We start from the raw sequence: 24,064 nt of genomic DNA on the forward strand, positions 1-24,064 counted from the left end.
GTAATATAAAAATAATATTTTATATTAAATTATTAAATTTACGAGGCTAATTGAATATATTTGTGTAATATTATGTATATACATTATACTCTTTTTGTTACATAAAATTATGTAAATTTGGTTAATAATTAATAAATAATAATATTTTAATATTAAAGTAAGATAGAAAAAAAAAGAATATTATTACATCCGTCCCATGTACAATGTCTATAACGGTATTTTAGTATTTTAGGAGAAGTATAATTAGTAGATAATTAAGAATGTACTAGTGAAAATAATTATCCTATAATATAAATAATTATAAATTAAGATTAAAATAACTAATTAGTTTAATTAAAATTAAAAAAAATAAAATTAAAAAGTTAAAATGAGATAAAACTGTATAATCATTTTCCAAAAAAAAAAAAATGGCATATGGGACGGATAGAAACGGCCACGTGGACATGGTATGTGAAACGGAAGGAGTATAAAAAAAAGTCATTATATAATTAATAAAAATTAGTAGAATAAAAAAAAAAATAGTAGCAAATTGATTATTATTTATTAAATCAAAAGTAATAAAATTATACATGTATAAAATTATTTACCACAAATAAATTATACATAATTTTAGCCAACGATATATATATATATATAAAAAAAAAAAAAAAAAAAAAAAAAAAAAAAGAAATTGAAATTGAGTAATTATTAATGAATTGAATCAAATATCTTTTGTAAAACACACATTAACCTATTTATATCTTTTGTAAAAAGGAGAGAATAATATTTTATTTGATTATTGAAAATGTCTAAATGTAGTAGAGACTTTTATCTTTTATATTTCATGTGCTGATCGGTATAATTCTGATTTGGTCGAATTAACATATGTTATAAATGTGAGCAACGTATATTTATATATATTTTAGTATATTTATAATACAATATATATCATATATTATATTATAATTTTACATATGTTATCTTATAATACATCATATGCTAAAATTTGTATAAATATATACTAGTTACCCTATAATATATGTTAATTCGGTCAAATCGGATCTACACAGAATCTACAACCCTAAAGTAGTAATATATATAATGATATACTTATAATTTATGTAGAAATTAAAGATACTTTAGTATTAATATATTAGTATTGTTTTTATTATAATAAAAAATGATACTTTTAAAATAAAATAGATAAAAATAATGATAAAAAATACTCCTTTCATCTCATATAAAAAGTAACGTTTATTTTTTGCACGTATATTTTTTAATATTAGTATTATATTGAGTTGTAGTAAAAAAAGATAAAAATATATTTATTAGTATTGTCTAATATAAATGTGGTGGCTTTCTGTAGTATATTGTAAGTTGGAAGAATATGTATTATGTTAGATAGGTAGTATAATTACTAAATTATGAAATTATACTCTTGTTTGGGGACGAATGAAAATAGAAAATGAAACACTTCTTATGGGATGAAAATAGTATTTTTAATGGAAACGAAAAAAATATTATACTATGTATTAATATATTATTATTTTTATTATAATAAAAATTAATACTCTTAAATATAAGTGACAAAAATAATAAAAGAAAATACTCTTTTCGTCCCATTGAAAAATTGTTATTTTTTATTTTTTGTTCGTCCGAAAGCAAGATTATCATTTCCTAATTTAGTAATTGTACTACTTACCTAACATAATAAATACCCTTTCAACTTACAATATATTACTCAAATGTCATTACTTTTATATTACACTATACTAATAGGGGTATTTTTGTCTTTTTTATTACAATCTAATATAATATTAATATTAAAAAATTTACCTAAAAAACAACCTTATTTTTGGTATTTTTTGGGTAACACTGATGGAGTGGAGTTTTGTGGTGTTTTTTATATTTTTGGTATTTTTTGGGTGTATTGTGTAATTTTAATTTTTTTTAAGTAGATGATATATAATTTTATATTTTAAAAAGTTGTATGTAATTTTATTTTTTTTAAAAAAATAATGTATAATTTTATTTTTTAAAAGTGATATAATTTTAATTTTTGGAAAATAATATAATTTTATTGTTTTAAAAAATAATGTATAATTTTATTTTTTAAATTGATATATAATTTTACTGTTGAAAAGTAATATAAATTATATATGTATGGATCTAATATAAAAATAAATTAAAATTAGGGTGTAATTTATAATTATAAAAAATTATATAAAATAATATAAAAGAGGATATATAAGAATATAGTAAAAATTGAAATTTATGATTAGAGTAAAATTACAATAGATGTAGACGCAGAGTATAAAATATTGTGGTGTCAGTGGTACTGCTTTCTCGCTCAACTTAACTTTGACCTATACAGTCCTTTCGTCTTGTATACTCACATACGGTGTTCTATTTATACGGTAGATACGAAAACTTAAAATTTAAAAAAAATATAATTAATAAATAATTAAAAATATATTAATAAAAATAATTTTAAATTAAAATTAAGATAATTAATTAATATAATTAAAATAAAAATAAATTAAATTAAAAATTTTTAAATAAAATTAAAATACATAATATTTTTCAATAAATAAAAATGACAATAAATAAGACAGGAAAAGAGAGATAGGACAAGTGGGACGGAGAAAAATACATGACTAATGGATGATGATGATGATATACAGATGATGATGGTGATGATGTACACCACCCACCCACCCAGTGTAAGTCTATTATCAGTGGGTTTCCATTTGGGCAACAGCCACCCTAACTCGTAAATAATTTATAATTTAATTTAATTTGCTCCCGATTCTCTGTACTACTACCAATAATACTACCATATTCGTTTAACCTTGTTAGTGTAGACACGAAAATGGCGTAGACACGAAAATTTATGATAAATATAATTAATAAATAATTAAAAATATATTAATAAAATTAATTAATTTATAATATAAATCATTATAAATTAAAATTAAGATAAATAATTAGTTTAATTAAAATTAAAAAAATTAAATTAAAAAATTTAAAATAAAATTATGATGGATAATCATTTTTTAAAAAATAAAAATGACATGAGACGGAAACAGACATGGTAAATGGGACGAAAGGAGTAATACACAATTTGCAGGGCCTAGTTTGCGGAGGAAATTAAGTTCGGTTGGAAGTTTGTCCAATGTATATTTTCGGATAGCGATTGCAAATTTCACTTCATTAAAAAAATAATAATAATACCCCTTCCGTCCCGGTGAAAGAGCGACGTCTGTTATTTTCACGTAGATTTTTTAATATTAGTATTATATTAAATTATAATAAAAATGACAAAAATACCCTTATTAATATAATATAATAATAAAATAATTGTAATATATTGTAAGTTAAAAATTATATTTATTATGTTAGATAAGTAGTACAATTATTAAATTAAATGGTAATCTTATTTTGGGATAGACAAAAATAAAAAATAACAATTTTTCAATAGAACTAAGAACATAATAATAATAAAAATAAAGTCACAGCTGAGCTAAGGCACCTACCTATCTACCTACCTACCTCCTACTGCTGGTCTGCTACTACTGCCCTACTCCTGCTACCCGACAAAAACCACTTTGGTCAATAATTATATTAATAATTAATAATAACAAAATTAGTGACCCTAAGCCCTAACAATCAATCTCATTAATTGATAAATAAATAATAATCATACATATATATATATATATATAAATCAATCACGCATTGATCCCATCTCTACTCTCGACCATGTGATGTGATGTTAATAACACAACTTGAATTCAAACGCACCATAAAAGTGAAAAACAAAAATAGTGATCCATCGTGTGCATATTTACTTTGAGCATAACTAAACATTTTTTATAAGCTGGATTCGATCAAACATAACAACCGTTACTTACCTCCATAGCAACTATGGCGCCAATTTCATGCTTCACAAATATTTGATCAGCATATACGCCACCACAATCAACACCACGATGGCGACGACGGATAAAAGCAACGACGCGCAAGAGCACCCGCCCTTCATCCGTTTGTTCAATATGGCCAGCTTTCTCTTCGCTTGCTGTTTGTTTTCATTGCAAAACAAACGAATCAAAGTGTTGGTAGATAGATTAATGGAGTAAGAATAGTAGTCGGAAAAATATATATATATATATAAGTAAATGGACCTTCACCTGTAGCTTAGAGCCGGTGACCTCAACTCCTTCGTCGAGATCAAACTGCAATATTGAACAAACGTGAATTAAAGACTTGATTTTAGGTTATATTATGCGAAATGGGAACTCACAATTAGTCTTGTGTGCAGATCGAGTTCTTCGTTGATAGCCAGAGCAATGTCTTTGGTTTTCATCACCGTATCCTGCAATTTGTCGAAATCCTCGTCTTGTTCTGTGGGAAAATTTTAAATTCGGCGTCAGGATCGAAGATATAAGATCAAAAGTTTTAAATTCGAATAAAAGCACGAGCCTTTCATGATTTGCCGTTGTAGACCGAATATTTCGACATTGTCAAGGCCAGCTGCTCTGTTCCTAGCATCGTCAGGTTTACTTTCTGTCGCCACATCAGGACTGAGTAACCTGTCTCTGTTTCCCAAGTTCGACGCGTTCAACTCAGAAGCCATCTGCTTTACTGTGGATCTCAAATCTGCAACCAAGTCCTCTCTATATTTCAGGTTTTTCGGTGTCCTGCAAGCTAGACCAAGCACGGTCAAGAAGTGCATAATACATAATGCCAAAACTTGGAGCGGATCACCAAATCGCTAATAACAGTTAGTATCATATAAATAAGTACAACACTACACCTAAGTTGCCATTCTCTAGTATTATGATCGATTACAAATATTCAAATCTAGAACATAGAGAAAGCAATCAAGCCAACAACCCGGCATCTTAGGGAGATCGACAATTGAGCATCTGTTCTTTTTTAAGTCGGGAAAAAGAAGCTTTGCATATTCATTGAGACAATATACGAAACAAAGGAAAGAAAAGGGCTGTGAAAAACTGTTAGCAAAAACTATATGCTACGATTTTGTACTGAACAAGAAAATGCATAATAAGAAAGAATCTTGGGTCATTTTATAATAATGAAGCAGAAGTAGAATGGATGAAAAATCTTAGGCTTAAGATCATAAGAATCTTCAGATTGACCGTAAATAATGCATCACCTCAACGCACACGTGTTAGCAAGATGAGCCAGATGAATTGACATAAAACAAACTTTGGAAATGAATAGCAGGGTATCATCATCAAAGAGTTCGAAACAATACAACCTAAACAATTTATTAGGTTTATTAACATCAAGCTCAACGAGCAAACTTACAGAGACGGCTTTCCAGAAGGTTTGGATAGACGAAACTCAAGATTATCCAGTCTGGTTCCTAAAATGGTGATTTTCCTCCTCAAGGTGGATGTAGATCGCTGAGATTCAGAACTTGTTGCAGGCAGTGAACTCCTTTCTGACATCATGTTGCTTATATCATCAGAAAGTTTGACAGCTTCATTGTATTCCCTCATCCACACATCTCCAGAGTCTACCATAGTTGCTACCTCTGATAATTAAGTAGTGCTGGGCCCTGGCTGTCATAATAACATTCAATAAAACTAGATTTGAATCTTAAAACTCCTGGTAATTAGTTAAGTGATCAACGATGTTATGTATCATCTTCAACAAAGTGTTCTGCTCACCGAATGTTGAGGAAATAGTGGAAAACACAGAATTTGAAAAGAATAATAAAACAATCGAAGAGATTATGGATTTCAATGAAGAATTGTTGCGCATTCCTGTACATAAATGGCTAAACCTTATGGTATTCCGAGTTATATAAATACAGGTCAGAACACATTTATACGAATTGTATAATCTTATTCAGTGAAACATAATTAAATAAATCCTAAAGCAACAACAAAATGTAGTGTGTGTGTAAAGCAAAACCAACCCTAAAGAAAATCAAACAACCAAGCACTATAATTTTAAGTGTCTCCGACACATATTCGCACAACCAGTACAGTCTTCACCAATATTTAAAAGAAAGACTTATTACTATACATTTATTAGTTGTCGGTTCATTAGACAATACTATATGTTTAAATCATACTGATGCATGTCTCCTGTCAAGAAGACTATCCTTAGGCTTCCCACCCGATTTGTGACTGTGTGAATTGTGATCAATGCCTAAAGGTTACCCAACTAACTAATTTACATGTCATGGAAGATCAGACCTTATGTTGGAAAATATAAATCATATATCATAGGCAAATCATACAATTGGAAATCTCTCTTCCTCTGTCCAAATCCCTAAATCTCTCTTTATAGTTCATCTTTCCAACCCCAAGCATCCCATAAATTCCGAGGATACGAATTCAGAAAGAAAACAACCACATAATCAACCTCTAAAGAACATACCTAATCATTTAACCATGGTTTCTCAACCTCAATTTTTTTGCAGAATTTCATTAATAGCATTCTCTAATCAATCAAACCAGCTAAGTACTTGTGGTTCCAACTGCTTACACAACAATTTACTGATGACTGATAACTAAAACAGAGCATAATGAATAGCTCAAGAACGGAATTATTTATAGATCATTCCACCCAATCATTTTGGGAAGATAAGTTATGAGCATTAACACAAATTCTCCTGAAATAAAATATTAAATTTCTTTACCATATTTATGGCTCTATTTGATAATAATTAAGTACCATTCCAGCTAGGTTTCTAGATAAAAACAAAATCAGCCAATGAATCACTCTACAACCTATTTTCATATCGAACTCAATTCGAAGAGTCTGAAGCAAAAACCCACGGTTGAAAAGAAGCACTACAACACGAAACAAAAGTCGAATTGATCGATTCCCTAATTCTATCCCTAAACACCACCTCTGATTCATTGATCCTCAAATAACAATAGCTTCTACCAAAATCACAAACGAATCACAGCTTTCCAGTACAAGTCGCCATGGACTTTACTGAAGTAGCTACAAGGTCGACAAATCGACTACTTCCATAAAAGCAACAATTAATCCACATACGCTAGTTTATGCAGGAGAATCATCAAAATCATCAATTCCAAATAAGAGATATACATATGCTTACCTTGAAGAATGATGAATTAACAGCAACCTCTCTCAGAATTGAAAGGTTTCGCAACAATAAACGGTTCAAAAAGGAGATGCAACAGAATGGCGCACCGGCGACGGCGACGGCGACAGAGAAATTAAGGCGAAAGAATCGGCTTCAGCGCGGCGATGCTTTGTTGAGAAAACACGTCGAATTGTGCGGATGACTCGACGCGCAAGTTTGTCTTTGTGTATCGTCTCTGCCGAATATGGGGTCAAGTCAATTCCTTTCTAACACAGACAATATATTTATAATATTATATATATATATATATATTAATCAGACCTATTAATATTTTATAATGAAAAATTAAGTGGGCTTTAATTATTTTAAGGCCCAAAAAATCTTTACGGCCTATTGCTGTTAAGAGTTTGGATCTGGATCCCAAGTCTGTATTAAAAAAATAATTATTATTAACTTATTTATTTATGATATAATTAATCTAATTTTAAAATCAGCACCCAATCTCCACCTTATGTCATAATATTCGGCAGACTAATAAATAATATTTTAATACAATAATGAAATAATTAAAATAAATAAAATAGGAGTATTATAAAAAATATTATTAAAAAATTAATAATAAAATAATAAATTATGTAAAAAAAAATAAGAAATTAATTATTATTTTTTAAAATAATGATAGTAAATAAATAAAATTATTTACAATAAATAATGTATAAGTTTAATAAAAATAATAATAATATAATTATTTTGAACAAAAAAGAATATAACTCCGTCCGTCCGCCTCTATGGTCACCTTATTAACATTAAAAATATACGTATAATTTTTTATACAAATTTTTTAAAAATATTTTTATAATTTTTTCTTAATTAATATTAAAAAGTAAAATACAAATAATAAATAAGATCTTAGAGCCTATCAAGTAGTATATTTATTTACAAAATAGCAATAGTTAGGCCAAGGCAAGCCCTTCTCCGCACCTTCCTTTCAGCCTCTACCACTAAATCCTCCCTTATCCGATAAAAAATATATATAAGAATGTGCTTATTATGTTAAATAAACTAGACATCTAATAAGCACATTCTTATAATATAATAATAAAAAAATCATGTTATATTATGCAGAGCATTTAATATCGGCTTAATTTTTTATATTTTATATAAAATAAATTTTTTTTTTAAAAAAATTAAACCAAAATACAAAACCAACGACCTCAGCCTTCCATAGAGAGGTGGGAAAGGGATTTTGTTATGCAAATGAAGTGGCAACTTGGTCAAATTAAAAGATACAATTATATAAAATAATTAAATAAATATTTAATTTTCCTTGCTATTTCCCCATGCTACGCACTCCCAGAAGGCACACATTACATAACCAAGAATTTTATTACAAAATTTCTAAACAATATTAATATAAAATTACAAACAATATTAAATATCAAAATTACGAAAATATCTCGCCGCCGTCAATTTTCCGATTCAACTCCCCCCGCCGTCGCCGAGCTCCATACAACGTCTTTAAGCGCCGGCCGGAGATGTTTCCGGCAGAACTGGCTGTACTCCACCGTGTCGCCGACGCAAATCTTCACCTCCACCACCAGAAACGACGGCGCCACCGTGAAGATATCCACCGCAATTTCCAACCTCTCTTTCCTCCCACTCTCCGCCCTAACTAACCTCACGCAAGTTTCCGTCTTCTTCACGGCGAAGTCCTTCGTCTTCGCGACCTCCTCGATCTTCGAAACCACACTGTTCGCCGGCATCGTCGTCGCAAATCGGAGCTCCTCTCGCTCCATCTTCTTCTCCTCGAACAGCGGCGAGAGATCAAATCCTTCGGATAATGAGATGATGTGGAAGGCATTTAGCGTTTCCGTTTCGTTGCTTTCGAACTCCGGCGGATATTCCTTCGCCGTCGCCATCGTCTTCTTCCTCGGCGCCGATTTGTTGAACCACGACGAATCCATGATTTGCTCTGTGCTTATCCGCGTGCTCGGATTAGGATCCAGCATTCTGGTGATCAACCGCCGCGACTCCGGCGAGAGCCACGGCGGACACTTGAAATCGCCGCGGTGGATCTTCCGGTACATGGAAATGACGTTAGTGTCGTGAAAAGGTAAATATCCGGCGAGAAGAACGAACAGAATTACGCCGCAGGACCACACGTCGGCCTTCGCGCCGTCGTAGCCTTTCCTCCCGATCACCTCCGGCGCGACGTACGCCGGCGTTCCGCACGCCGTGTGCAGCAGTCCGTCCTGCCGGAGATGATCGGAGAGCGCACTCAAACCGAAATCCGCAACTTTCAAATTACCTTCCACATCGAGCAGCAGATTCTCCGGCTTCAGATCGCGGTGGTAAACACCGCGGCTGTGGCAGAAATCGACGGCGGAGATCAACTGCTGGAAGTAGTTCCGCGCAGAATCCTCGCGCATCGGTCCTCTGGAAGCTCTGGCGAACAGCTCCCCGCCGCGGACGAATTCCATGGCGAGATAGATCTTCGACTTGCTCGCCATAACCTCGTGGAGCTCGACGACGTTCGGATGGTGCACCATCCGCATCACCGAGATCTCGCGCTTCATCTGCTCCATCATCCCCGCGCGGATCACCTTCTCCTTATCAACAACCTTCATCGCCGAGTTCCTCCCCGTCCGTACATTCCTCGCAAGGTAAACCTTCGCGAAAGTTCCATAACCTAATAACCGCCCAAATTCATACTTCCCGTGCAACACGCCTCCACACTTTTTCTCTTCAGATCTCACCCCCATCGATTAACAAAATTTCAAATCCGTTCGTCTCAGATCTCTCTAAAGCTAATGAAGAAGGAGGAGCAAACTTACGCGCCGACTGCAATCGGAAACACCGCCGATTTCACCCGTCCTCCACGTGCTTCCGGTGGCAATCGCGGCGGCGACCGCGTGGCTTTTTTATCCTCCCGCCGCCCGAACGACGGTTAGAATCCGGCGTTCCGATCATCTTTCTGCATTCCCTGGCGGGGGTCCTCTCCGCTCTCGTCGTCAAATCAAATCAAATCAAATCAAAAAAAGGGAACATCGATTCGTAGGGAATTGAACAGCGAAAGTTACACAGTTACGTTTGGTTCCATCACTCCGCAGAGGAGGGTTTATATACATATCCGATTTTGGGGTGTATATGCCATTCCACCATCCCCGCCCCCAATTTCAATCCGACGGCTGCGAGTGTACTTTGGTCTTATCGGACACGTGTCGTGATTTTATTACCAAAACTGAAACCGCCATGTTTACTGCGTCTGGGTGCCCTGGTAATAAGAAAACTATTCTAAAATTTTCATTTTCTTTTCTATATTACTCCATTTGTCCCATATAATAGATGCTACAATTTAGATAAAATATAATTAAAAAATATATTAATAAAATTAATTATAAATTAAAATTAAAATAATTAAATAATTTAATTAAAATTAAAAAAATTTAAAATTTAAAATAAAAAATGTGATTAATGTATATAATTATATTTTTTTTTAAAAAAAATAACTATATAAAATGAACGAAAAAAAAAAAAAAAAATTATATAGGACGGATGAAGTAATTGCTCATTATGTAGAACTGGATGAAGTAGCTCCTCCCCTTTTACTAGAGTAGATTCATTACGTAAATATATATAGAGAAATTCTAAAACTAATAGTAAAAATTTTAATACTCCCTTCGTCTACCACGTATCTATCCGTTTATTCTTTGCACGTAGATTTTAGTACTATATGGTACAATTGATATATATAAAGAGTATTATACTCCTTAACATTTATGATATTAAGTGGTTATTTAATAGCATTTGTGTAATATTATATAAAGGATGGAGTAATTTTCTATTTTAGTGGAATGTATATTTACTTTAAAAAAAAAAATTTGATACATTTGCGATGACATACTAAAATAAAAAAATGGATAGATTGGCGGTGGACGGAAGATAATTTAATACTCCGTCCTATGTTGGATGTCTGGGTCAAATACGAGAATTTATGATAAGTATAATTAGTAGATAATTAAGAATGTATTAGTAAAAATAATTATTTTATAATATAAATAATTATAAATTAAGATTTAAGATAACTAATTAGTTTAATTAAAATTTAAAAAAAATAAATTAGAAAAATTAAAATAAAATTAAAGTGTATAATTATTCTCCAAAAAAGAAAGTGAAATGGGATGTGAGACGGACGGAAACAACAATGTGGACATAGTAGGTGGGATGGAAGGAGTACTATAATACTCATTCCCTCGTATCTATTGTGATCATATTGTCAGTCCTTTCCATATCTTATCTCATTTTTTTAAAAAAAAAAATAATTATTACATATTTTAATTTTATTTTAATTTTTTTAATTTAATTTTTTTAATTTAAATTAAATAAAATAAAAATAATTATTTTTACTAATATATTTTTAATTATCTACTAATTATATTTATTTTAAATTCACTTGTCTACAAATATACTTATAAGGGACAAATGGAGTAATATTTATGAAATATATATTTAAATTAATATTTTTAAAATGTTATTATTGATGCATAGTAGTATAAAAATATATATACAAATTACAAATAAGATGTATATTATATTTCTTCAGTTCGAGAACTATAGTCTTAGTTGTGTTTGACACAGTGGATAAAAAATATAGATAAAATATTTTTTTGTCCTTGTAAGTGTATTAATGTAAAAAATAGTGATAATTGTGTAATAATAATGAAAGAATAAGAGTAGTTTTACAATGATATAATTATTTATAAAAATAATATTATTATTTTAAAATAGACAAAAATAATAAATAATACAATTGTATTGAGAAGGGTGAGGAAGTAGACTAATATCTTAAACTTTATCGAGTCTAGTCAGAAAATTGGATTCAATTACGTGCTTTATTTTAATTTAGAAAGCGACAGATTAATTATGTCCTATTAGGCTAATTAAGCAATCCAATTCAATGTACGACAAAATGACAATAATCGGGACACGTCAGCACAATTGAATGAAATTGAATCTTGTGACAAATAAAATTTAAGCACTTTTGACATATACTTTAAATTTTTAGTACTATTAATCAATATTAATATTTTAAAATAGTACGTTAAAATATTTATTTTATTTAAAAATAAATCTTATCAAATACTAAATAAAACGTGTGTCTATATTTATGAGATGGTGTTTATTTGGACACACAATTAATTTTATTTTTTTTTATTCCAAATTAAAATGTATTTTGTGTGTAGATAATTATTTAAAAGGGAAAAAATTATTTTTGGTTCTAATATAATCAAAATTTATCAATTTTGGTCTCATATAAAAATCTTATCAATTTTGATTTCAATATAACCAAAACTTATCATTTTTTGTCCAAATATAAATTTTTTTTATCAATTTTATTCCCAATGTAACAAAATTCATCATTTTTTGTCTCAATATAATCAAATCTTATTTTTTTTGGACCGTCAACAAACCGATGGAAAATGCTGCAAGATTGTGCAATTTTTTCAAATATAAATATAAGGTTTGATTTATTTTCACGTCAGCATTTTCCGTCGATTTTTTGACGATGTGAGATAAAAAAAAGTTAAGGTTTAATTATATTGGAACAAAAAAAAATAACGTTTGATTATATTGGGACAAAAAATGATAAGTTTTGGTTATATTTGAACTAAAATTGATAAAAAAAATTTATATTATGACAAAAAATGATGAGTTTTGTTTATATTAGAATCAAAATTGATAAGATTTTTATATTGGGACCACAATTGAAGAATTTTGGTTATATTAGATCCAAAAATAATATTTTTCCTATTTAAAAATATCCGCTGCTGGCAATGGCATGTTATGTGTAGAGAGAGTTAGGCAGAAATAAATTTATTTAATTTGCAATGATAATTTCTAATTTAGGAAAATTGAACCTTCCCTAGGTGTTACCCAGTTTCTGGTCACGTTCTTCAATAATTTCGCATCAGCTGCTACGCTCATGTTAAGATATGTTGGTTGTGGTGTGGTTCAAAATTTTCCAAATTTAAATTTCAATATATAAAATATAAGTAAATGTTAACTATAATATTTTAATAAATCATACATTTTTATTAACAATATAAATAAAAAATATAAAGTATGTATTTTTAATGAAAAACAAAATTAATTGAGTAAGAAATAAGCAATCATAAATATTATGAAAAAGAAACAAAAATTAATAAAGGATAAACTTCGTTTAAATAGCATATTAAAAAAATTTTGAAAATTTGAAAAATAAAAATAAAAATATTTAATGATGGAAACCGAAAGTGCACAGGTGACCTGAGACGGGGGTTTGAACTTATGACCTTGAAGTCATAAGTCCTGCTTCTACACCACCAGGTCATCCCTTATGAGACTACTTTTAATGATTTTTGAGCGTATAATGATTTGTCGATGATGTAAAATAAACAATACTCATTCTGTTCTAATTCAAAATATATTTTTTTACCGTTTTTAATTTTCACTTCAAATCATTTTCTTTCTGATTTAGAAAAAATAATCATACACTAATAATAAAATATCATTATATCATTACATATACAATTATTTATACATAAAGTGAAATGACAAAAATATTTAAAATCCTTACACACTTTTACTAACTCATAAAATATTATTATTTCTTAATCTACGTACAAAACTCCAAATAGTCATTTGATTTGGGACGAAGATAGTGTAATATATTCAATTAAAGATAAATTAAAATTGTTGTTAAAATATTTTGAAAATTATACTCTTTTGTGTATTTGATTTTAGTTTTTCTTTAGATTTTTTATAAAAACATATTATATATATATTTTTTATTATGTTTCAAATTATTATTCAAATAAAAATTATTATTTTTAATAATAATAATAATATATTGCTCTATTTTCTGCTACCAACAAAAGATCTAAATAAATTGAATTTTCGTTTCGAAAAGCTTTCGAAAAACCATACACATACATAGAGTTTGTAACTAACAAACTAAGTATGGCAACTAGTTAGTTGTATATCTTACAAAACGGATAGATGTCCGATAAATATACTACACATATGTATCGTTCTTGGAGATTTTCCGGGAACTACAACACTGATATAACTTCTTCTTTACGCGATCTTCCCACATGGAATGCATTCACAAACATACCATGTTGAGATATTACAACCTAATTAATTCATCTCCCCATGATGCGATAATCTCATACATACGTAAGAAAAAATGTCGGATATAACTAAACCCTAGCTATAGTAGTATATTCGACTCATCTTCATTCCAAATACCGATAAACATTAAAAACCCGTCAAGATATGACATATTATATAAATGGATGTGTTCTTTTTCAATTTTTTATTTTATTTTATTTTATCTTTTAATATTGCAATCATCATAAATTATTTTTATAAAAATATATTCCTTCCGTCCGCTTCTAAGGATCACATTGACCTTTTGCGTCATTGTATTTAATATTAAAAATATCCTTATATTTGTATAGTTTTTTTTGTACAAATGTCATTCGATTAATATTATAAGACACTAATGTAGATATTTTGTAGTTTTTTCTTAATTTTTACTACGTATTGACATAATAATTAATATTCAAAGATCGCATAAAAAATAAACGAGATCCTTAGAATTATTATTATATTTTTTAAAAGATCACAATTCAAACTATCATTAAGACCCTCCTTGCTTAAACTAGCATGTTTGTCTTTAAGATAATTTTGGTATTATTAATATTTTTTTATAATAAAGGATAAAAGAAGAAAATTTACAAATAGAAAAATAAATAAATAAAAATACAAAGAGTTTGTTTGATTTTTATTCGATTGAGAATTTTGATTTAATTTTTTATTTAAATAATATTTTATTAAAAAATAATAACATTAGGTTTTTAGCCATAATCCCCGAAACTATTGATTTGAATTTGAAACTCAATCCAAACACAATTAATTTCTACTCCTTTCAAATTAAAATATACTTCATCCGTCTCAATACAATAGTTTTGTTTATCATTTTTGTCCGTCCCAAAATAATAGTCTTATTTTCATAAATAATCATATCACCATAAAATTATCCTTATTTTTTCATTTTTATTAGACAATTGCCACTACTTTTTACACTAATACACCTACAGGGACAAAAATGTCTTTTATCTATACTTTTTAATAACTATCAATATAATACCAATATTACTTAAATCTTATGCTCAATTCAATTAAAACTATAGTTTTAGGACTGAGAAAGTATAAATATTCGTATATTTTTATCTAACCGTCGTACGATCAAAATTTTAGTAATAAATTATTGTTATTATTACAATGAAGACTGGACATAATAGGACGGACGGACGTACGAATACGGACGGATCAATCATGTTTGTAAATGATCAAGTATTATTATTATTATTATTATTATTATTAAATTAGTGGGGTTGCACGTTTTACGTCGGTGCAATCATTTAATTATAAAACATATGATTATTTATTATAATTAAGCTAATACTAGATTTATTATTATTATTATTATTATTATTATTATTATTATTATTATTATTATTATTATTATTATTTGACTTGCGGTAAATGATGTAAAAGTAAAACTGTAGGATCCTAATTTATTATAAAGCTATATATATATTTTTATATTATATGGTTTGGGTAAGTCTCGAAGACAATTTAGTTTCGGAATTTCTGAAAGTAATATAGGTTTGAAATTTTTTGAAATTAATAGGGGTTTGAAATTTTTTAAACTATTTAAAATAAGTTCAAAATTTTGAAACTTTTCACAATAATAAAATATATATTTAATATAGTTTGAAAAATCCGAAACAAAATTAATTAATTTTATATTATATATATATATATATATTTTGTAGTTTTAGAATTGATTTCGAAACAATTTTTGAGGTTAATAAAAGAAAGTATTTTTAATAAAAAATTTATAAATAAATTAATAATATTAACATTTTCTATTTTGCATTTATTTTAACAAAATTAATTATTTTAAATATAAATAATTATTATTTCAATTATTTTAAATTTATAAACATATGATAACTTAATGAAATAAAATATATTAACATAACTAATAAATAATAGTATAATAAAAATATATTAATATATATGTGTGAACAAGAGATTAATATATAAAGATAAATTATGGATAAAAAGAAATAAAACCAAAACATTGTTATGAAAGGCTAGGGTATAAAATTAGTTTTTAAAACTCGATAAACTTTTTAAAAATTTTAATTTATCAAATATTAAAAATAGTTATCGGACGGTTAAAAACTATTTAATAAGCTAAAAATAAACACCCTCTTAAACTTTGAGATTTATTCTTTTAGTGTTTTGCTTATTTTAGAATTTTTGTTAGTAAATATTAAAATTTGTGATAGTATATATTTTAAAGAATATAATATTTAGGTGAAATAATTTCAATCCTTTTAGATATTTTATAAAATAAAATAATATTCTTGTTAGAAAAAGACAAATAACATATTTTCATCGGAAAATTAAAATAATTATTCAAAGAACAAACCATATAACAAATGTTATAGTAATATATATATATATATTATTATTATTTTCTATTAAAACTATTAAATCAAATACCGCAATAAAAATTTATTTACTATCATCGAATCCATCCAAATTAAACCAGTACAAAAAGAAAATAATATATTTGTAACGAAATTCCGTTCATAATGTTCACATAGCTAACGTAATTCCATTTATAATTCCGTTTCTAATGTCATTAATAACGGAAAAAGTAAATTTAGAGACAAACAAAATTATGTTACAAAAATAATTTTTTGTTGTAGTGACCTTAAAATACAAATAAACATACTTAAACTAATATCAATATGAGTGGTAGTGTGTTATTTAGATTTTGGTCTCACACCTTTTATTTATTATTATTTTTTTATTAATTTTGAAGATATTACATTAATAATTATTTACATCAAATCAAGAAACAATTTTGTTATAGTCATGACAAAATAGAAGGAATCTTGTATAGTTTATTGATAATATTATTATCATTTTGTTCCAAGAAAAATAAAAATAAAAATAAGATTACTTTTTGAATGAATTATTATAGTAAAGAATATTATCTTGATAAAAGGGTTGGTTGATAATGTTTGTTGTTTGTCATTGACTTGTCTATGCTTGTATATATTTAATTTATGTGATTTTTTTTTAAAAGTTAGTTTTATTGGAAAATATGAAAGAAATTTTGGAAATTTATGAAATTATTTGAATAAATAATTTATTTATTATTTTTAAAATCATGCATGATAGATAATTAGTTTTTTTATAAAAAAATTAAAAATTATGAATATATATATTTTTATATTGAGAATGGTTTTTAAAAAAGAATAAATCCATCGAATTCATTGACGTATTATACTATAGTTTTTCATGAAAAGTATATTCAATATGTTTCATATCAATGTAATTATTATTTTTTATTAGTATTATATTTGTATATAGTAAAACAAAAAAAGAAAAAGATAATTTTACACCTATTTATTTTGTGATATATAATTAAATTTAATATAAATAACAACATTTTTGTAATATATAAAATTAATACATTTTGATGAAAATAAAATATATATTAAAATCTTATCAGCAGTATATTATTCATCAATAACGGTTGACGACTAGCATTTAGGAAATTCATATTTATACATACCTTATTTATTTGGGCGCGGATTAGGTGCTGTGCTTATTTGACTCAAACAACGTATACCATCAAAGCATACAATATATATTTTTGCATAACACAGGGTTATAAAATATAGTTATTACATAACATATACTGCATCATAAATATGTTATGATAGTATATAATATATACTGATTATATTTATGTGATATGATGACATGATCAAATCAGCGTTATACTGATTTGATTGTATCTACACTCGGATCCACAACCTATTTATTTATATAAAGCATGTATATGTCTAACACAAACTAATTTGTATTATTGTATCTTTCATAATATTATTAACATTATACCTTAATCAATAATACATTAAGATGATAAATAAAGCTACTAAAAGTTTCAAAACATTTCATGATTGCAAATAAACAAATACCACTTTTTGTTTTAAAATAAAGAACCCACAATAATTTTATATAATGAAATAATAATTAAAGACGTCAAATTTTTCACAATCAAATTTCTTTAAATTATTCTATTTTATTTTCTCCATCTATGATCTATCTAATAAATAAATATGTATACAACTTTCAATGATTGAGATTTATCAGCACATAAACCATTGTTTATATAAAATAAATTATCTTTTTAATTATCTGAAAGTATACTCCAAATCTTATATGATTATACCCTTTGAATTACATATAAATGGTCAATTAATTGAAATATTTTGAGTACATTTATATGGTAATTTTATTTTATTTTATTTATTTATTTTAGTGGGTTGGATTTTCTATTTTATAAAATGAAATAATATATTGTTATATAATATTAATATTATATATTAAAAAAAAAAAATCTAAGAAAACAAATTCATAAAAATCTTTAAAATAGTACCATACAAATTCTCAATAAATCCTAAAAAAAATTCCATTGATAACACACACCTATATCATAACAATAACTACCAATTTCTAATTCTTATATGTGTAAAATAACACATCTAATCAGATTAAATCAACCCCAAGAAAAAAAAAAAAAATTAAAATTTAAAATTGTAATATTCACATAAATATTCACACAAATATTTTCAACCAAATTGAAATATTGTTATGTACATTCTACCATTGATCCAACAATGTACAACCAACACTTGTATTACGTAGATTGCGAGAAGAAAGACCGTTGATAACATTTGAATGCAACAAATAGTACGAACAATGTCCAAATTCGAACAATGGTCGAGCATACATTCCAAATAACACTCAATGCCAAGACTCCAATGGCTTTCTTGTGACGACATGACTTCCAAACATCCATGATTTTTTTGACCCAATATATACCTTACAAATAAATTGAAATAAACAAAAATTATACATCGTCGTCTTCACTGTATCTATATTACTTTTTCTCTATCCCTAACCAATATATCAAATTCTTAATTTAGTCGATATAGTCTTCCCACAAAAATAAAATATACCTACGCTTCACTAAAATTACTAATATGATACTATTTCATTTTACGACATATATACTACTTTTATAAGACATTTAGTAAATATACTCTTATATGAATAGGAGTATAAGTTTGTTTGATTTTGATTTGAAATTGTATATTTGATTTAAATTTTAATTTAAATAGTACTCTTTCCGTCATTTAAATCTATTCTCACTTTTCTTTTTTGGTTGTCATCTAAATTTATTCCCATTTTTTAGTAAAAAAAATACTATTTTTCTTTAAAAAAAAAAAAATTCTATTATTACATATTTTTCTTAAAACCCGTGCTCGATTAAACGAGCACCCAATTGGATGACAGAGGGAGTATATGATGTAATATTTTATAAAAAAAATAAATTACATAAAACCGTGTGAGTGAATAGTAATATTGATTTAAGTTTGAAACCCAAACCAAACCCAACACATTTTTGTTAGCAACATTTTGTTGTGTATATATATATATATATATATAACAAATAAAATAAAGTTGGTATGTGTATATTTAAGGCCCATAATAAATAAGCCCAAAAATAATTTAAGCCCAATATTAATTTACCCTTGATATTGATTGGGGTGTGTCTGGTTTTCATTTTATTTTTGGACCCTATAATTTACAATGAAATAAATATATATATATATATTCTTTATTTAATATTATTCCAATGATCATATAAAAATAAAATAAAAATACGAATGAGAGATAATTAAGGATTTTAAAATGGAGTGACTAATTTTTCTTTTAAAAGATTGTTTTTTTGTACACGTGTTTTCTTTTATTTTTGCTACTATTAAATTTTAAAACGTATTATATCAAACAAAGTATTTTTAATTTGATTATATAAATATATATATTTTTAAAAAACATAATAAATAAAAATACAAGTAAAAGACAAAAAAAATAGAAAGGGTAAATTAGAAGTATTACCGAATGAAATTAAGTGAGGCGAGTAGACTGAGTAGGCTTTTGGCACTGTAAATATTCCAACAAATCCTGCCACCATAAATACGCTAGGTTTACACAACACACTTTCACTTCTTCTGATACTATTAATTTTTTAAAAAATATTGTATCAAATAATTTTTTTTTTACAAAACATCAAATCAAATACTAATTTTTTTTTTTTCAAATTTCCAAATTCCCAAAAACCTCCAAAAACCTCTTATCTAAACAATCACCATATAAAGTCAACTATTGGATTTATCAATTCCTTTTTATATTAAATATAAAAATTATATCGATAATATACAAATTAATATATATATTTTTGTGAATTATTAATTTTTTACAAATAAATAAAATATATATTATATACTATATTAATATAAATATATGCCACAAAAAAATATTGGGTATATGGCCTTCTATTAATGGCCTTCTATACACCCTTAGGGTGTGCTTGTTTGGGGTTTGGATTTTGAGTTGGGATTTGAATAGTAAAAATTTTGAATTTGAATAGTTGTATGATGTAATATAAATAGGGTTTGATGTGATGTTTTGAATGTAAAATTGATTTTTAATATAATATAAAAAATGAAAAATAGGTGTTTGATTTAATATTTATGAAAAAAAAATTAGATGAATAGTAGAAATCCACCAAAATCCTTCAAACAAACACACCCTATATTCGGACGTCTCTTTGAAGTGCGTATAATCCACGAAGCTTACGTGTCACTTTCAATAAAATAAATACAACTATATTCACGAGAATACTGTATCTTATTTAATTGACACCTAAGTTTTTATGTGTGTTCACTACTTGTGATATCTTCATCATGATTTTATTATTATTATTAATTTTAAGCAAATAACATATGAAATAATATTTATTATATTATATTAAAAATTATTTTTTATTCAAAATATCAAATTAAATAATTATTTTTAATTCAAAATTTTATATCAATAATTTTTTTTTTCTCTAAAATTGCATCTGTAAACTGTAGCTCCGGTTACTTACGCTTATAAATTATTTCGTCCCTACTGACATTTTTAAATAATTATTTTTTATAAAATATTATATTGAATATTTAACTTTTTTATTATTTTATAAATGTTTAAAATTTCATAATGTGCAAGAATCATATATGAACAGATTTAGAAAAAGAGAGAACAAAGGTTAGGACAGCAAACCTAGCTTGGCCATATTCCAAATACAAATGGATCCTCCAAATCTTGCCAATACGAACAAAACCATAGCCAACTGCAATACTATAAATTAATATATATATATATGTATATATAAATGAATAAATGGAAATTGGGAATTGCCTTGATGGTGATGACAGGATCTTGTCCAGAAAAGAGGGCTCTAAAATGGAGAAGAACCTCATTCACATAAGGCAAACTCAATTTCATTATCCAAATGGCTTCTTCTTCCCCAACAACACTTAAACACCTCTGTCTCTTCTCACCACTTTCCCTGCAGAAAAAATTTATTTATTCTCTGTATAAAGTTTTACAGAAAAAAAAAAAACAAAAAAAAGAAAAGAAAGAAAAGATTTTTAGAAGAATGAATGATTGATTGATTGGTTACCTGGAAATGTATGATTTGAAGAGGAAAACAGCAGCAAGATACAAAAGGGCTGAGTAGGAAACCACAGAAAGAAAGCTGCCATTGTTGATTCAAGAACATTATAAAAAATTAGATTCAGAAATTAATCAAAAATTTATATAGATATGAAATGGGATTTTGACCTAATGTTTAAATCCCAAGTGTGGGAAGAAGAAGAAGAAGAGGAAACAGCAGCAAATGCAAATGCCCCAATTCCAAAGACAAGTGCTGATTTTGATGGATCTTTCCACATTATCAGATTTTGAAGCTTCTTTCCATGCCCTGTTATGTCATAAATATGATGTAATCTAATATTTATGAATTCAACAAGAAATGAAAACTTACCTGATTGATTTGGGTGGATTGTAATTGTGGGTTCATACTCTTCTTGATTCTCAGCCTCATCATCATAACCATTCTTGATTTCTTGATAGACACACACCTCGTTAGAAGATGCTGCAAAACTTTGAATCCCATCTGCTGAAGGGTTGGCAATGGGCTCAACATCCTCACTTAAATGGGCTTCGATTTCGATTTGGTCAAGAAGAAGAAGATCCCTAATTGGGCCAGAAGATTTCAGTTTCCTCAACTTGAATGAAGAATAAGAATAAGAATGGGGTTTTTCAATCCCAATTCCCATTGGCATTGATGCTCTTCTCTTGATCACATTCCCATTAGAAGAAAGAATGGTTGTCGGGTTCTTGCACTCCAATTTATTACCAATCTTGTTCTTCTTCCTCATCCCATTTGGATCATTATTATTATCAGATCTTCTTGTACTGCCATTGATGATCCTTGAATGATCATCATCTTCATACTCCCCCAAACTGCAAGAAGTTTTTGCTCTTGCACCAGTTTCTTGAAAATTCTTGTGTTTGATTCCACTTGTTGTCCTCATTATTCTTCTTCTTGTTGTTGTTCTTCTGGCCTCATCATCACAAACACTAATGTCATTTCTTCTTGTTGCCCCACTCATGTGGCTTTTAGGACAGTTCCTTTGAGATGAAGCTAGACTGCACTTCTATCTATACATACATTGAGTTAGCGAGAGAGAGAGAGAGAGAGAGAGAGAGAGAGAGAGAGTAGCTGCTTTTGTGGGTGTTGGGATTAACTTTGGTCTCAAGCATGGTATTCCAGTTAATTACATCATGCCGGAGGCATCGGGAGTTTGAAATCAAACTATTTTTAAGATTTTTTTTTTTTTTACTTATAATTGGATAAATTCCGAGTAAATTTAATATTTCTGCAAACTAAACTCGATAAAACAAATTACATAAACCACGTGACATCATAATGTATGTTCTGTGTGATTATTAAGTAGTTGAAGGAATGGGGAAAAGTAAATAAAGAGATGATTATGATGATACAAAGTGAGGTGTCTATTTCGTGTTGATATAATGAAAATTGTGTTTACAATTCGAATTTGATGTGCTGAAAAGAAATCTAGAAATTATATATATATATATTTTGATTACATGGGAACTCGCAGTAGCTATCCGAAAGTGCGCACTGGATAAACTCTTGACCGAACTTAATATCCTGTAAACTATAGACATTTTATATATTTATTCATATCGACGATGGTTGTTTTTCGAATGCGTTTTAAATAATTTTTTAATAATACGTAATAGCTTACAAATTATTATTATTATTGTTACTAATACGTGATCTCTATTTTTTTTTCAATATTTATTGATTTAAAAATATGTATATATATATATATATATAGATCATTGGACATCAAGAAAACTTGACAATAGTGTCTAATGGACTATTCTTTTGAAATTTCAATAAAAAAATATCAAATTAAATATATATATATATATTTTTAATATTTATAATATATAAAAAAATTAATTTAAAATATTAAATCAACAACTCAAACCTAAAGTCAAAATCAAAATGCCGAAACAAACACACTAAAATATTTTAGATTCAAACCAATTCGGAATGGCACTACTTTTGTAGCTGAGAAATAAAAGTTTGATTGGGACAACATGGTATATTTCCGCTATGCGTAATAAATTTAAATAACACCATTTTCGTGACAATAATTTAATAGTTACATAAATAAAGTGATATATATATATACACAAAAATAAAATTTAAATTTGAAGCAGGCGATTTCTAGCCTTAAATTCAATTCAAAATTGTCCATTTCTTTTTTTTTTTAAGGGAGTTTTAGAAATATTAAGATAAAATAGAAATAAAGGTAAAAATACTAAATTAACCCTATTAATATTGTATGATGTAAACGT

At 27.3% G+C, this 24,064-nt stretch overlaps 3 protein-coding genes across 4 annotated transcripts; all 3 read right to left on the reverse strand.

Annotated features, from left to right (window-relative positions):
* Positions 1–3,347: 3,347 nt before the first annotated feature.
* LOC127264663 (syntaxin-52-like) lies at positions 3,348–7,334 on the reverse strand. Of its 2 annotated transcripts, none has more exons than XM_051294157.1 (6): positions 7,088–7,334; positions 5,314–5,566; positions 4,462–4,679; positions 4,283–4,383; positions 4,170–4,214; positions 3,348–4,057 (listed from the first exon to the last, which is right to left on the reverse strand). In XM_051294157.1, exons 2-6 carry the CDS (start codon positions 5,529–5,531, stop codon positions 3,926–3,928), a joined length of 714 nt encoding a protein of 237 aa, XP_051150114.1. In that variant the 5' UTR covers positions 5,532–5,566; positions 7,088–7,334; the 3' UTR covers positions 3,348–3,925. The 2 variants fall into 2 exon arrangements, with proteins under 2 accessions (XP_051150114.1, XP_051150116.1); XM_051294159.1 differs by having other exon boundaries at positions 5,314–5,570.
* Positions 7,335–8,345: 1,011 nt separating this feature from the next.
* On the reverse strand, positions 8,346–10,182 carry LOC127264951 (CBL-interacting serine/threonine-protein kinase 6-like). The gene has a single exon (XM_051294565.1). It carries the CDS (start codon positions 9,835–9,837, stop codon positions 8,542–8,544), a length of 1,296 nt encoding a protein of 431 aa, XP_051150522.1. The 5' UTR covers positions 9,838–10,182; the 3' UTR covers positions 8,346–8,541.
* An 8,642-nt stretch (positions 10,183–18,824) lies between these two features.
* LOC127264695 (uncharacterized) lies at positions 18,825–23,038 on the reverse strand. The gene is made up of 7 exons (XM_051294196.1): positions 22,152–23,038; positions 21,950–22,088; positions 21,789–21,863; positions 21,524–21,674; positions 21,386–21,455; positions 20,180–20,245; positions 18,825–19,099 (listed from the first exon to the last, which is right to left on the reverse strand). Exons 1-7 carry the CDS (start codon positions 22,780–22,782, stop codon positions 18,915–18,917), a joined length of 1,317 nt encoding a protein of 438 aa, XP_051150153.1. The 5' UTR covers positions 22,783–23,038; the 3' UTR covers positions 18,825–18,914.
* Between the last annotated feature and the right edge of the window lie 1,026 nt (positions 23,039–24,064).

The sequence above is a fragment of the Andrographis paniculata genome, unplaced genomic scaffold, assembly GCF_009805555.1.
Source record: "Andrographis paniculata isolate CXL003 unplaced genomic scaffold, ASM980555v1 Contig71END, whole genome shotgun sequence".
Classification (NCBI taxonomy): domain Eukaryota; kingdom Viridiplantae; phylum Streptophyta; class Magnoliopsida; order Lamiales; family Acanthaceae; genus Andrographis; species Andrographis paniculata.

Excerpts from the sequence above, each read along its gene's own strand:
- LOC127264695 (XM_051294196.1), bottom strand. The coding sequence starts at position 22,782 with ATGAGTGGGGCAACAAGAAGAAATGACATTAGTGTTTGTGATGATGAG. Across the intron at positions 21,456-21,523 it reads ATCCTGTCATCACCATCAAG|TTGGCTATGGTTTTGTTCGT; the intron begins GCAATTCCCAAT and ends ATAGTATTGCAG. Across the intron at positions 20,246-21,385 it reads TTGGAATATGGCCAAGCTAG|GATTTGTTGGAATATTTACA; the intron begins GTTTGCTGTCCT and ends TTATGGTGGCAG.
- LOC127264951 (XM_051294565.1), bottom strand. The coding sequence starts at position 9,837 with ATGGGGGTGAGATCTGAAGAGAAAAAGTGTGGAGGCGTGTTGCACGGG.
- LOC127264663 (XM_051294157.1), bottom strand. The coding sequence starts at position 5,531 with ATGGTAGACTCTGGAGATGTGTGGATGAGGGAATACAATGAAGCTGTC. Across the intron at positions 4,215-4,282 it reads ATCTGCACACAAGACTAATT|TTTGATCTCGACGAAGGAGT; the intron begins GTGAGTTCCCAT and ends TCAATATTGCAG. Across the intron at positions 4,058-4,169 it reads TCACCGGCTCTAAGCTACAG|CAAGCGAAGAGAAAGCTGGC; the intron begins GTGAAGGTCCAT and ends GAAAACAAACAG.